This window comes from Uloborus diversus, chromosome 2 (assembly GCF_026930045.1).
Source record: "Uloborus diversus isolate 005 chromosome 2, Udiv.v.3.1, whole genome shotgun sequence".
Lineage (NCBI taxonomy): Eukaryota > Metazoa > Arthropoda > Arachnida > Araneae > Uloboridae > Uloborus > Uloborus diversus.
This window is the reverse complement of record NC_072732.1, coordinates 24,859,717-24,875,834: the sequence shown is the minus strand read 5'-3', so window position 1 is coordinate 24,875,834 and position 16,118 is coordinate 24,859,717. Positions and strand designations below refer to the sequence as shown.

The 16,118-nt window shown below is 35.1% G+C and overlaps 1 protein-coding gene across 1 annotated transcript in view; it reads right to left on the bottom strand.

The window, feature by feature from the left end:
* Positions 1 to 16,118, bottom strand: part of LOC129235127 (unconventional myosin-Ia-like) — a 343,494-nt gene that overhangs the window by 74,283 nt on the left and 253,093 nt on the right. The window contains exons 11-13 of the mRNA XM_054868818.1: positions 11,864 to 11,970; positions 10,549 to 10,696; positions 5,011 to 5,129 (exon numbers count right to left, since the gene is read on the bottom strand). Of these exons, the coding sequence (XP_054724793.1) occupies positions 5,011 to 5,129; positions 10,549 to 10,696; positions 11,864 to 11,970 (374 nt within the window). The remainder of the gene's footprint in view (positions 1 to 5,010; positions 5,130 to 10,548; positions 10,697 to 11,863; positions 11,971 to 16,118) is intronic.

The window sequence follows — 16,118 nt, the reverse complement described above, 5'->3', positions numbered from 1 at the left end:
AAACAAATGTTTTCTTAAATGCTAGGTAATTAAGTGACGTCGGCATCAAATTTTATTTATTTCTGTGTTGTTTATTATTCCTACTCGATAAAACATTTTGCTAAAAAGATTATATGTTGATAAAACGTCTCCAAAAATAAAACATAAAATGAAGTATTGAGAAGCAATGGGATGTAAGTGGTCAAATTAAAAATTTGGAGATAACCAGCACAAATGGTAGGTGAACCCCTCCTCTGTCTTGGGGCAAGAGATGGAACTAGTAGCCCTGGTAGATGCTGCTGTGCAGCATGATTTAGGAAAAAAATCAACGAAAGCCTACATAGAACGTTATTTTTATATATAAGCTTGCCAGACATCCCGGTTTGACCGGGACAGTCCCGGTTTTCAGACAAAATCCCGGAGTCCCGGTCGGTTTACTTCAAGTCCCGGAAAAAGACAAATTTGATTACAAATGACTGAGATGACCAAAATGCTTAAAAATAATTAACTGTACAGGATTATTTGGAATAATTACTTTGACATTTGTAACATTGACTTGTAAAATTAATATGTGTCGAATCGGCTTGTGAGGATTTTTACAAGATTGAAACCAAAAAAAGACTTGAAAAGGTCCTAGCCAATGGAAAGTACACGTGAATATTGTTGAAATTTTTATTCCTCATTCAAGATGTTTTTCTTTTTGAAGTAACTACTGTCTGACCATCAATTACATGGAAAGGTTAATATCCGGTTTATAGGTGGAAATGGTCGCATCCATTAGTTTGCAGGAGTGGTAGTTTGTTCGTCACAGATATGCGCTTTTGTCTATTTAGACGCAGTTTTGAGCAAATGACAGTTCGTTCACCGAATCACTTCATAAATCCAAACAATATTTGATCTATATTCTTAGCTACAAAAATTAATTGGTATATTTTTTTAAACATAATTTTGCGATTACCACTTTGATTCTACTTTTCCTGACGAAATGAAAACGTTGTATTTTCTTTTTGCTGTTTCCATAGAAACTGGTTTCAACTCAGTCTTTTTCAACTTAGAGAATGCAATAAATTAATTAGGAACTAGTGACATTTTAAAACGTGTAAATCAAAATCTCATCGTTATTTTCCCTTCTCCCCTGCTAGATTCATTCAGATGGAATCGTCTTAACTTGGCCAATTGCCAAATTACATACAATCCGTGGTCAAACAGTAATAAATATTAACTGGTAGAAAATAAAAATTCGCTTACATTACCTGTTAACTGGTATGTCATCAAGTGATAGGAACGGGGGGGCCTTTGGGTGTATGCTCGCTTATCCGGACTAACTCGGACGAAAAGCAATCCGGACAAGGAAAAATCCATGTGCACAGTAAAAACGATTCAGAAACGTTCCTGGAAGATAATGGGCAGCTGATGTGCCCAATTTCTGCCAGTAACATATCTTGCAAAATCCCGGAACGTTTTCCGCTAAAATTCAGTAACCTTCCTGATATTATCCTGGAAACCTCCTAAAATATTTAGAAATCTTGCCGTTAAAAACCAGTCGTGTCTCTGGAAAAATAGTGTAAACTTAAAAAGGTATAATATAACAGCATGGCATCTTTCTGATTTATCAAGGAAATTCCAAGAGCATTATTGCAAACCTGGCCAAAGCTAAGCCAGAATTGCTTTTAAGTAACGAGACAGTGGCGCCGACTCCATGGGGCTTGAGGGGGCCCGAGCCCCCTCAAAAATATTTTTGAGGGGACAGAGCCCCCCCCCCCCCAATAAATCAAGAAAATTATAAGTTATATTATGCTTTCTAAACTCATAAATTTATCTTTTATTTTCCTTGTTTGAAGATAGTTTACCTTGTAAAATATATTCAGTAATGAGTTAAAACAAATAATTATTACGGTTGTGTAAGCAGGTTAACTGAAAACGAGTGGTGCGAATGATGATAGTGTTACAGTTGCTGCGAGTACTGTAAAAATTTGTCCCAGTGCGCGAACTTACGGGTCAAGTCTGTTGCCGGTGGGCAGCGCTGCGGCGCGCTCACCTAAGTGTTGCTGATCTGGAAAAATATATATGAGAGTTTGATTTGTATATAAAATGGGAGGCGTGATAGTTTTGAATACTTTTGGGAATCGTGTTTGAAAGAAAACCTTCACAAAATGATGATCCTTCCCTTCCTCGGAATCGACGTGTACCAAAGAAGTATGAAAACAATGAAGGCAGCTAACCGCACACTTTCAAAATCCCAAAGGAAAACATTTGACTCGCGCTACTTATGCGAAATAGCTATAACACGATTTTTTCTCCAGTATTCAGACCTAACGCGAATTCCTCACCGCAACACGAAAATTCTCGGAAGGGAATCGTGGTGTGCTCGTATCAGCTTTGTTATTGACTACTAAAAATTTTTTTTTTCATGAATGTATCTTTATCCTTTTACCATCGCTGAGAGTAGAAGTTCCCTTTTCATTTTAAAGGCGAAAGTTAATGAAATATAATGACACCTAAGAGCGCTGTTTCATCTAAAGTTTGTGAAGATAAAAAGAGAAAGTTTCATGACAATTAAAGAAAAGCTAGAGCTTCTTGAAAAGCTGATGGTCAACTAAAAAATGCGTTGAAGGTAGCACGAGAATTAGGTATGAGTGATTCTTCCGTACATACAATTACAAGTCAAGAAAAGGAAATCCGTAAAAATTCACCGAGTAGTGTCTTGCAAAAATTTATGAAAATGGAAACTGCTCATGTATTGTGTACGAATATCATTAATTGATGGACTGTACAGTACAACTAAAGATGCATTTGCTTTTCTTACTATATACTGTGTCTACCGTGTACCGGTTTATTTTTTCTTTCTTTCCCATTAATCATTGATTTTGTACATCGTAGCAGTATTTTATGTTGAATAAAACGTTTTTTTTAAAATACAAGTAAACATTCAGTTCTTTATGTAAGAGACAGTAATGTACAGTTAGTTAAGAGATGGTTTTTAACAGTTTGAGGGGGTGTTTACAAGTGTCTAAAATAATTGGGTACGTTTATAAAAATTTTTACACATACCCTTTTCCACAACGCGAAAATTCGACCTACGCGAGAGGTCTTGGAATGCATCCCTCGCGTAAGACGGGAGTTGACTGTACTACAAGGCAATATACATTGAGGTTTGTAAAATGGTGCAATTTTGCATTATTGGGCGATTTACATCAACTGGACGCACACAGGTCATTGCAGTTGAACAAGAGTGCTTGCTTTTATTAAACAGAGGTGAAAGAGAAGAGAACATTTTGAAAAATCAACTGCGTTTTTCAAAAATGACCTAGACATTGAGAGACTGCGTCTACACTTGAATATGTTAGCCGATGTCACTAATATAAAAACAACTGGTCTTAAAAAGCATGCGTAAATTAAATTTCCTTTTTACAAAAATACTGTGTGTGTTTGTATTTATTTCTTCCGTTTTTCGAAGCCAAAAAATATGTGTCGGGCTTGTCGAGTTTTCGAGGTTCTAATGTTGATTATATGATTTTAAAAAAACTTTAAAACTCACTATTTTTCATCTCAAATTTAGAAAATTTCCTGCGGCATGCCCCCTTTCCCCCGATATTTTTTAAGTCGGCGTCTCTGGCAGTGCCCTTCAATGCAAGTCAAGCGTCCTACCTTTTCCATGCCTAGCTACGGCACTGCATGACTCCCCATAAAATAGAACAAAAAAAATGTCTCTTACTAAGACAAGTGACATGATCTAGTTGAACCAGAAAAATTTGTATACCAATTTTTGGATTGTTTTACTTTGAAAACGCCATGCCACATACTGTTTGTTTTTTAAATTATACACACCAGAAAATATGTAAATTGGCATTTTCAAGGCACAACAATCGACCTTTATTTGGGGGGGGGGACCTCCATGGGATTACATAACCCCCTAAACCCCCGGTGATGACTGGGCCAGCCCCCCCAATGATTTTTGCAAGTCGGCGCCCCTGTAACGAGAATTGTATTCGCCTACAATTCTTGCAAAGCAGCGTAGTCCATACGTATTCGCTCCCTTTGGGAGTTTAATTAGCATGGACGAGCCGTAATTTCAATGAAGTCGATACACTTAATAAATACGCTCAGTTAATTTTTAAACTGGGAACTAAAAATATTTTTCACAACAGTGGAAAATCTGCATTCGTGCAACTTGTAACAATTCAGGAAGCTTTTTGACAATGATGCTGGGTTTTTCCAGGAAGTGGATAAAACCCATTAAAATCCCGAAACGTAACACGGGAATACCCAGTAACGTTTCGGAATTTTTTTACAGTGTAATATGGGTGCTAAGCAAAACTTATATGCTCTTAAATAAGCCTATTTATTTTTTATTGAAACAAAACAAAATAATAAAGCTTTGTAACAAAATTGCAAAGGATAGTTTCTCACGTTTAGCTGCAGCGGTGTCGGACAGACCTAGCGGGAGTTGTACATTGAATCAAAATAAGAAGCTAATATCTGGCGTATTTGTAGTTCTGTTTCTTGCGATCATAATTTGAAATTATTATTTAAGTTTATGTTTGTTTAACTCTAGAAATCTGATTCGGACAAACCGGAGATTCGGATAAACGAGGTTCTACTGTATCTGTGTCATTTATTATTACTCCTTGTTTAGGTTCATAATTACAACCATTTATAAACCAGCAAGGGGATATACCATTTGGAATATTTTCAGGTCGTGGGGGGGGGGGGTTGCATTCCGGTGTCCCGGTTGGACATCTGAGAAATCTGGCAAGCCTATTTATATAGTCGTTTTACTTGAAACTTGAAAATGTCCACTTGCATCCCTTTGCTTCTCTCTGCCTCAAGTGTCGATAATTAATTCTCTATCTCTTTATACATTAGTTTCTTTAAAATAAAACTCAAGAAATTTGAATTTTACGATATGTTTTTCAGGAAAGTATTAAAAAAGTCGAGATAATAATATTTTTTCAGCGTATCAAATTGAAGGAGATTGCTCTAAAGATATTAGGAATTTTTGGAATCTCCACAAGAGATGGCAGCACATACCTCCGTCGCAGACAGATCCGTGACGATCACGTCATGCCTCGTCTCGACGGTTCTTTGCGTAAGAGCGGCTTGTAAAACAGAAACTTCTCCCTGCAGTAATTCACAAATCTCATACACTTCTGAAATAGAAAACAAAAATTTACTCTTTAGTCATTTTTAAACGTATTGATCAATTGTGTTTATTTAAAACATTTTTGAACTTTTGCCATTTTTGAACTTTATTTAATCGGTTTTTGTTTTAAAATATTTACTGGCAACGCGTAGGTGTGATTTGATCCTGAGCCTCGTGTTCGATCGAGGTCAGTTGGAATTTGATTTTACCTGATCTTGTGTGTGCTTCCATGTTTAGTTTTCGGAAATAGGAGTTTTTTTTAATTTATTCACTTTATAAAAATTGATGTCTACTTTTTACTCCAAAATAACCCTTCTTAGGTTCGCATTATAGATAAAACTAAAAGATTGAGGTAACAGGTAAAAATAGAAAGATGAAAGTAAAGATTTTCTTCTATAAAAGCAGTCAAATCGAAATTGAACATCGAAATATAGTAGATAACATGTAAAAAAATAAATGATTTCATTTCTAATTTATTAAAGCTATTGAATATGTTGTGATTATGCATCGAACATCCCCTTCAATGGTTTAAAATGAGTTACGTGGAAATTAGCTAACCTAAACATTAAGCCAGCCAAGGTGACGCGGCTCGATAACTCAATCTGTAAATCAACTTTCATGGTTACACGAACACATATGGGGGAAAGTTGCTTTTACGGATAGGTCGGTGATCAGTGTAGCGTTTCTCAACTTTTTTGGGGAGCGAACCAGAAACATTTTTGGAATATTTTCACAGAAAACAGTTTTTTTTTTCGTTTGCTAATTCGATTTTATTTGTTTTACTGAGAAAAAAAAAGTAAGATAAATTGCAAAATTTTAAGCATTTCTTTACAAAAATGTTTAAATGCAAAGAAAAGCAGTTAATAAGATAAATAAAAACCTTTGTGCTAAAGTGTAGCTGTTATTTATTTTATTTCTATTGGTAAATTATCCAAAAATACGTAGGATCATATTGAAAATAACTATAAATTAATTCGAATTTTAAAAAATTCGAGACGTAACAGAAAACAAATGTGATTACACTCAACTACTGCCAATCTTCAAGCAAAAAATTATTAAATTTAGTTCACTAAATGTCATGAAATTAATATAAAAAATATCGTACAAAATTTTATAACCTGTACTTCAGTTAGAAATTTTTTAAAATAACGCAGGAAAGTAAAATTCAGCTTCCGGTTGAAATTTCCCACTTACTGGTGCCGGCCGGTCCGAGGGATCAGCTGTTGAGAAAATCCTGAGATAGCTTTTTAAAAATCACACCTAGCCTTTAATAACTTTTAATGCATTCACAACTTTTTTTTTCAATAAATATAAAATTTAATACTTCCAAGAGTGTTTACATACATTATACGTAAGAGTGATACATACTTTATAAACTTTTAAGAAAGTGTATGTTTTATGTGTCTTCATTTACTTATTTTTTGAACATATAAATAAATAACGTTACCCGATCTGTATACACGTCCGTCTTAATATCTTCGTGCATCATTTTTTTTCTTTATTATTATTTGAGCATAAAAGCGAAAATGCCTTGCTTCATTTTCGTAATTCAGGCATCATTTTCGCATTTTGGGAAAAATGAGATTGTTGCGGAAATCCTAATTCACATACGTTATTCCAATTACAGTGCTGGTCAAATTATTAGACTAAGACTGTTTTAAAAGCAAATTTTTTATTGATTACATAACTATAGACACATTAATGAACAGTGAAACAATTATCTAATATTTAGTATGCATTCCTTTGTTCTTGATGAGCATTTTAAGTCTTTTTGGTAAACTTTTCCCAAAGTTTACACCATTTCTTAACTTTTTAAAAAAGGAGGAAAAAAATTGTTTGTATTCATTTATTATATATACTCTCAATACACGTACTCACTAATTACAAAAAACTAACTTTAAATCTAACAGAACACACTAATAAAAAGGACCAGTGAACTGTTTAAACTCATTGAGGTTATGTTCATGGTAGGTAGATAAACAAAGAACATAAACAAAGCAAACAGTGCTGCTACCTGCAAACATTAAATTATGCTAAAATAACGTAATAATCAGTGTACAGTATGTACTGTACTTAAACACTAAAATAAATAGTAATTTAGTGCAAATAGTGTACAAAAAAAAAAAAAACTTTAGTCAAATAATTTGGCCAGCACTGAATGTTGAGTTTTGTTATTTTTTTTCAAAGTGCATGAAGATTTAGCTCCAGCTTGTTCAAATACAGCTGCAAAAACTCTTCAGAGTAACCTTGTATCTGCACTTGCTCTTTAGGCAAGTTAAACTCGAAAACACTTCGTGGAAGTAAGTTGTAATCCCCAGATACCAATATAACTCGAATGTCTGCTATTTCTTAGTGTTCCTTTCCCTACCCGTCCAGAAGTTAATTAACAAAGTATTGCGATACATGGGTTCCAATGCAGTATCACACTATATTACTCAAGCTTTTGTGAGGATTGAATTCTATTTCATCAGTATACTGCCGGGGGCAGAAAAACGGCAGTATCTGCATAAGTGAGTCTTCGAGATATTCAAAGAAACGCGTTTTGGATTCAATACTAACAGTTGAAAAATATTGGGATTCGAACTTTTTTTCCAGCAAAAACCAAATCAGCAACCTTGAACAATAAAGCTAACGTACAATAAATGACAAAAATGCAAAAAAAAAAAAAAAAAAAAAAAAAAAAAATTGAATTTTGACATCTTGAATTCAAATTATGTTTTTCGCAATCACAAGTGTGTGCATGGAGGCGTGTGTGTTTGTGTGTGGGGGGTATGTGTGTTTGTGTGTGGGGGGTATGTGTGTTTGTGTGTAGGGGGTATGTGTATGTGTGTGTAGGCATGTGTGTTTGTGTCTTTGTGCTGGCATAAGTATGAGGGTAGTTGTGTGTATGAATGTGTGTATGTGGGGGGGGGGGGGGGTATGTGTATGTGTGTGTAGGCATATGTGTCTGTGTACCAGGCATAAATGTGTGGGTAGTTGTGTGTGTGTGTGTGTATGTGTAGGTGTCTGTATGTATGCGTGTGTATGTGTGTGTAGGTGTATGTACGTGTAGGTGTATGTGTGTGTGTAGTTGTGTATGTATGCGCGTGTGTGTAGGACATGGATGCAACCTGGAGACGGCTTTCGCTATAGGAGCAGCATCGTGAGGAGTCGGTCGACGGTGATGGTGCGGAGGGTGGCGGTGGGAAAATAAAATGATAGGACGCCAAAAACAGTCAAATGAAAGCAATAAGCAATTGTGATTGCTCAAAAAAAAAAAAAAAAAAAAAATGAAACATTTGCAGATACTGCCGTTTACCTGTGCCCACGGCTGTAAAAGTTTGTTTACTTTCAGTAGTCAGTCGCTTACAGATTTTCTTCACGTACCTCAAGGGGTTCTTGTATCACCGGTTGCTTGCAATTCTCATTTTTTTGAGGTGAGTGTATACGACAGGTGTCTAAACCTTAACGTACTTGTTAATGAGCGAGCAGATCTCTATGCCGTCCACGTTGGTCCCACTGCATTAAAGATTTGATTTAGGATTTGTAATTCTCATTTTGTATTACGTTTGTGTATACGAGTTGTAGGAGTGTATACGAGCGGCCCTGCCTTTCCGTGCTCTTTAATAAGAACGTAGCTCTCTATGGCATCCTCGTTGCCCATTATATTAAATAGCTACTAAAGGATTCATTTGAGGTGGGTGCATGAGAGAGCAGTTCTCTGTGCCGTTCACATTGGTCTCATACCATAGAAAAGTTACTTCAGTTTGGGTTTAAAATTCTTATTTTTCGAGGTGATCTTAAATGAGAGATACTCAGCAATGTCGTACTCGCTAATGAGAAACTCGGTTCTGTGGAGTCCTCGTTGACCTTATAGCAGTAACGAGTTACTTTAGGGTTCGCAATTCTTATTTTGAGGTGAGTTTATACGAGAGGTGCCCAGCCTTACCGTATTCGTTAATCGTTAATGAGAGAGCAGCTCTGTGTGACGACCTCGTTGGTCCCATTGTATTAAATAGTTACCATAGACTAATAATAAGAATAGACCGAGCTATGGCAACCCTTTTGCTGCTCATAAACCAAACCATGTGACTGGTGGATATCCTAGCAACAGCGGGCGTTGATCGTAGCAGACGATCAACGTTCGCGAGAAATAAAATAAATAGAATTGATGGAACACGGAAGAATGATCTTTTATGGAGTCCGATTTGTAAATTTGTTGTTCTAAGTTGTAAATATTTTGTTAAAATAGTGAGTGTTTCGTTTAGATAGTATTATGCATTTTCTTTAGCCATTTTCAATAACTCTCTAAGCAATTAAAGGTGCAAGCGCCCAAAAAGAATCGGCAAACGGTAAGATTTTTACCTTCAATTTCAATTTAAGATACCGAGTAGTACATTTTTGCGTTAACGCAAAACGTTCACGCCATTCCGTTCAACCAACGCTGACGTAGGAGTTCCAAATGAAATAAAAGTTACTGAAAACTGTGATCAAGAACTAATTACTAATGCCAAAATAATGCATAACTAAATGAAAAACAGTTCAATCTCGGCAGCTGGAAAAAAAATTATAATGAAAACACATTACGTCTTTAAAATAAATGTGCCAAACAGTAGATAATGTTGCCATCTAGCAACCATGCTGCCAAAGTTTCTGCCAAGACAACCAATAGTCACATGATGTATCCATGAACCAATTTTTTCATCAGGAAGTCTGGGAAAGCTCGGTCTACTCTTATTATTAGTCTATGTATTAAATGGTTACTTAATTGTTCGCAATTCTTATTTTGAGGTGAGTTCATACGAGAGGTGCCCAGCCTTACCGTACTCGTTAATGAGAGAGCAGCTCTGTGTGACGTCCTCGTTGGTCCCATTGTATTAAATAGTTACTTAATTGTTCGCAGTTCTTATTTCGAGGTGAGTTCATACGAGAGGTGCCCAGCCTTACCGTACTCGTTAATGAGAGAGCAGCTCTGTGTGACGTCCTCGTTGGTCCCATTGTATTAAATAGTTACTTAATTGTTCGCAGTTCTTATTTCGAGGTGAGTTCATACGAGAGGTGCCCAGCCTTACCGTACTCGTTAATGAGAGAGCAGCTCTGTGTGACGTCCTCGTTGGTCCCATTGTATTAAATAGTTACTTAATTGTTCGCAGTTCTTATTTCGAGGTGAGTTCATACGAGAGGTGCCCAGCCTTACCGTACTCGTTAATGAGAGAGCAGCTCTGTGTGACGTCCTCGTTGGTCCCATTGTATTAAATAGTTACTTAATTGTTCGCAGTTCTTATTTCGAGGTGAGTTCATACGAGAGGTGCCCAGCCTTACCGTACTCGTTAATGAGAGAGCAGCTCTGTGTGACGTCCTCGTTGGTCCCATTGTATTAAATAGTTACTTAATTGTTCGCAATTCTTATTTGGAGGTGAGTTCATACGAGAGGTGCCCAGCCTTACCGTACTCGTTAATGAGAGAGCAGCTCTCTGTGCCGTCCATGTTGGCCCGCGGTTGGAACTGGATGTTCCCTAGTTTGAGCACGGATGAGGCCACTTGGAAGGTCGAGTGCGTCTCCTCGGCACTGAAGCCCAGCATCTCGAAAGCCCTCTGAAACAAATGCAGTCGATTAATTCCAGCGGGGACGTGAAACCATTTCAGAATCTTTCTTCGCTTTCAGACAGCAGAGATTCATAGAATTCTATAGCCGTTGTGAAGCTGATGAGTGAAAACGAATTAAAGGAAATGTATTTTTTCCTTTCTAAATGCTTGCCTTATTTGATGCTATGACGTTTTATGTAACTTTATTTTTGTACGAGTTTCAAACTATACATGGCGATTGGTGTTCACGGAGGAAGCAACAAGAATGAACCCAGGGGCGTGCACAGAAATGTTTGGGCCCGTCACAAACGACTTTTATGGGCCCCTCACTATGTTGTTTACCCCCTACGTCCCTACATATATTTCACCCCTCATTTTAAATGTCTAGGCCCTTTTCAGGTTCAGGTCCAGGCCAACAGGTGTCTCCCCCCCCTTGTACGCCCCTGAATGTACTTGCTTGTGCTGAGAGGAATCCACTATTTACATGGTATGTTTTATGTTTTCTGTTGACAGAAGCATTTTTTGTTTCCTAATTAATTCATAAAGCCTATATTTCAAGGATTTGAAAAGAGTTCAAAGTCCTGTTACCGGCCCAACTTAATCCATTTTGGCTACTAAAATGTTATCTACTATTTTTTATCATTATGGTAATACAGACTCCAATTGGAATTTTAATTCTAATTGGAGTTGCCTTCATTCTAAGCCTACAGGATTTTTAATTGGTTTAATACCACCTGGTAAAATCTCCCTGCCTAACTAAGATAAACGTCTTCCTTTCTTCCCTGGGTTATTCTTTGCCATGATCAATTGAAAGACATTTATGTAAAGATATTTTTTAGGTCCATAAAAGCTATCTGGTGGATATCTTTTTATTTTCGAAGTATTAGGAGTAGTTTTCAGCATCTAATTTTGCACGACTAAAAACTCACTTTAAATGTCGATGGATTCATTAAGTTTTTTTTAAAAACTTTCCTAACAACTCCTTCATGGTTTCGATCAATATTTGATACAAAATTCAATACTTTCCTGGAAGAAATATGAGCAAGTGTTCAATTAAGAATTTTTTTTTTTTCAAATATCATTTAATTTATTTCAGAGCGATATGAATTTTTTCATAACTGAAGGATAATTAAATTAATAAAAAAAGAATTCGCTTTCAAATCAGTCATAACATACCTTTGTGGTGGCGAAAGAGGACTTGTCGTCGATGTTGTTGGCGAGGAGGCACCGGCTTTCATGGAGGAACTGGTACTTGTCTGCGTTGCGTTGCAGCTTCAGGCTCTCTACAAAAAAAAGCAAACATCATTTTCAAAAAAAAAAAAATAAATAAAATAAAATATTAATTTGAATGCTTGGCATCTTGAATTCAAATTATGTCTTTCGCAATCACGAGCGTGTGTGTGTATGAATGTGCGTGTGTGTTTGTGTAGGCGCATGCATGTGGGTGCGTGTATATGTGTGTATGTATGCATGTGTGTGCGTGTTGTGTATGCAGTGCTGTGTGAGTACGCGCGCGCGCGTGTGTGTGTGTGTGGGCATATGTGTTTGTGTCTGTGTGAAGGCATGAGTGTGTGTATGTGTGTGTGTAGGAGTGTGTGTTTGTGTCTGTGCGCAGGCATGAGTGTGTGTATGTGTGTGTAAGCGTGCGTGTGTAGGATATGGACGCAACCTGGAGACGGTTTTCGCAAGAGAAGCAGCATCGTGAGGCCGTTCGACGCGACGGCGGTGCTGACAGAGGGTGCTGGTGGGAAAATAAAATCATAGGAATTCAAAACAGTCAAATAAGAACAATAAGCAATCGTGATTGCTCAAAAAAAAAAGAAATGAAGCTATATTCATATTATTTTCAAAAGTAAACAGGTTGCATGGAAGAATTAGAGATTATAAAGAAAAAGTAGGTTTAATCATATGAAAGAAAAAAAAAACTCACACACTCACGTACACACAATAAGAGACATCCATAAAGGTGGATGCTTGACATTTTCAGTTTATTTTTGCGTAAAAGTCAAAAACGATCAAATAAATAAATAAAAAAAATACTACAAATTCGATCAATAAATAAAAACAAGAAGAAAGGCGGAAAGTATCGTGAAAGCAAAAACTAAAAAATAAATATTAAAAATAACAAAAAGTATAAACTGTTTATTCAATATTAAAACAATGTTGAAACAGTGTATCTCAATAGATAGGGAAATGTGTCTTTCTATCTCCCTGTCTTCCCACAAGAACTTTTAAAGGAATAAATTCGGTTCGAAAAATCTTTTTGTTCGAAAGATCTCTACAAAGAGACATACATCATTTTGATTTTTCTTTCTTTGAATTTGAACTACTCGTTAAATTTTTAACCAGACAAAAGAATTAAGTTCCACATAAATCCCTAACTGGAAGATAAGATTGCGTCGAAAAAACTTTATGAGAAAGAACTTTTGACGTAGAATATGGACGAAAAATAATTTTAAAAAATATTTTTTTTTTTGCAGAGTCATTTTTGAACAGTTCCAAAAAACGTAATATTTTAGTTCATTTGGAGAAACTTGAAAGACACATACAGTGGCTCCCAAAAGTGTTCGTACACCTTGAAATTCCGTAGTAAAACCAAAATTTTTGAGCGAAAATGAATTCGAATATGAAGTCGAATTTTTTTTTTTCACATCGTTCCTATGCCATTCTAATTAAAACCCAGTAGTGTTGTCAAAATTTTTCGTGATTTTAATTTTGAAATTTGTCAAAAAACGAAGAGACAGAGAAATAGAACGCCACAAAACTCATCGTACACTGCAATATTTTCGAATAAGTTCATGATTAAAATTATCACATATTGTTCTTCTGTTATTTTTGCAGTGTGTTGACACTGTCAAGTCATTTTGCTTTAATTTTTTGTTTATTTGATCCCTAATATTCTGCTTATTATTTTTAAATGGCTGGTATTAGTAAAAAACACCGAAAACCATTGGAAATTTGATTTTTTACCTCACAGTAGCGGTAAATTGGTTTGAAATGTCTCTAAATTAGTTAATTTATATCATTCTATGGTAAAGTGCTTAATAAAATGCTTTAAAGAAAAGAATCGGATCGAAAACAAGGTAAGAAAAGGTCAACTGGCAAAGTTGACAAAGAATGATCGGAGATTTTCAGTTAAAAAAAATATGAAAAAGTTCCATTTTAAGTGCTGTAAATGATTCTGTCGAATATAATGAAAAAGTTTACGTTTAATTTTCATCTAAAATTGTTCGTAAAGTTCTCTAATTAGCTGGATTAGATGGGAGCTCTTACCGCAGAAATTTTTTTGTTTGTGCAAAAAACAGAAAGCTTACGCTTTGCGTCGCAAAATCAATAATAAATACGCTCAAAACGTTTTGAAATAACATCTTACTTAGAGATGAAAATGAATTAAACATTTTTGGTTAAATTGTTGTATAATTGTAAATAGAAAAAAAAAAGAGGAATTTATTCTTAAGAACTTAGTTGGATCAGATAACCAAGATGTTGAAGGTGTTCTCGTGTGAGGGTGCATATCAGCATTAGGAAGTGGTTGTTTGGAATTTTTAATGAAATAATGAATCGTGCTATTCATTTAAATATTTTAAAAAGCAATTTTAAACTATTAGCCCAAAATTCGGCTTTTTGAAACAACTTTGTTTTTTACCAAGATAACGATAAGAAGCACAAAATATTCAACGTTTGCTTCTGGTGCCACAAAAATTGTCCTTAAACTTAGAAATATCTCTTTAATCGCCAGATTTAAACTTAATGTAACACACTCAGATAAATCTGGAGGCTAGATTACGAAAATACTGCATTAGAATGAAAAGCGAACAAGAAACAATAAGACTCGAAGTGTGGTTGGACACTTACTCAGAAATTGCACAAAAAAAGAAAGAAAAGAATGAAATCTGTTCCCAGACGTTTAAAAGATGTTGTTGATACTGCATGTGATACTCTACTAAATAATAACTCTGTATAAAGTTAGATTATTTACTTTTTTTTTTTTTTTCAAAGTGTACGAAGACTTTTGTGAGATAAAATTTCTGGCACTTTTTGATTATTTATTTCTTAAAAATCAAGTTTTATCATGTTACTAACAATTTTCTTGTAGTTTTGTAGAAAATAAGTCATAGATCTTAAAATTAACCACCCATTCCAAAATATTTATTTTAACCAATGAATAGGGGCGTATTTCATTGAAAATCACAAGTGCACGAAAACTTTTGGGAGCCACTGTATAACGTACATTCCGCGCGAACCAAAACACTTCATATTTTTCTTTCTTTTTTTTTTAATTTTTGAACGAGTTTCATTTGAAATATCTTTCGATGCTGGTTATGTACAAAAAGGTTTTTGTTTCGGTTACTTTGAGCTTCTATTACAAACAAGTCAAAAAACGCAACATCAAGTTTGTAATTCCGCCAAAATGGGCTTATGAGCCGAAACTTATCGCTTATAACCTGAGTCAGGGGTTCCCAAACTTTCCAATTAGCGGCAATCTGAAGAATTAGAATATTTTTACGGCACTCTGAACCATATCTTCTATGTATGTATACAGTGGCTCCCAAAAGTGTTCGTACACCTACGACTTTCAATGAAATAGGCCCCTATGCATTGGTTAGAATTAATATTTCGGAACTGGTATTTAATTATAAGATTTATGATCTATTTTTAACAAAACTACCCGAAAATTTTTAATAAAGCATTAAAACCTAATTTTTTAAAAATCAAAAACCAACAAGTGCCGGAAATTTTATCTCACAAAAATTTTTGTACACTTTGAAAAAAATGTAAAAAAAAAAATAGTAAATAATCCAACTTTTTACAAAATTATTATTTAGTAGAATATTATGCAGTATCAACAACACATTTTAAACGTCTGGGAATAGATTTCATTGTTTTTTCTTTCTTTTTTTATACAATTTCTGACTAAGTGTTCAGCCGTACTTCCAGTCTTACTGTTTCCAGCTCGCTTTTCGTTTCAATGGTGTATTTTCGTAATCTAGCCACCTGATATCTCCAAATATGCTCCATTTAGTTTAAATCTGGCGATTGAGGAGATATTTCTCAGTGTAAGGAGAATTTTTGCAGCACCAAACGCAAACGTGTACTTCTTATCGTTATTTTGATTTAAAAAAAAGTTGTTTCCGATTGCCTAATTTTGGGCTAATAGTTGAAAATTATTTTTGAAATATTTAAATGAACAGCATGATTTATTATTTCATCAATCCTGATGCTGATATGCACCCTCGCACAAGAACCCTTTCACCGTCCTGATAAACTGATCCAACTAAGTTCTTAAGATCAAGTTCCTCATTTTTTCTTCTATTGACAATTATACAACAATTTAACCAAATATGTTGAATTTAATTTCATTTGTAAGTAAGACGTTATTCCAAAACGCTTTGGAGCTTATTTATCATTTATTTTGCGACAAAAAGCGTAA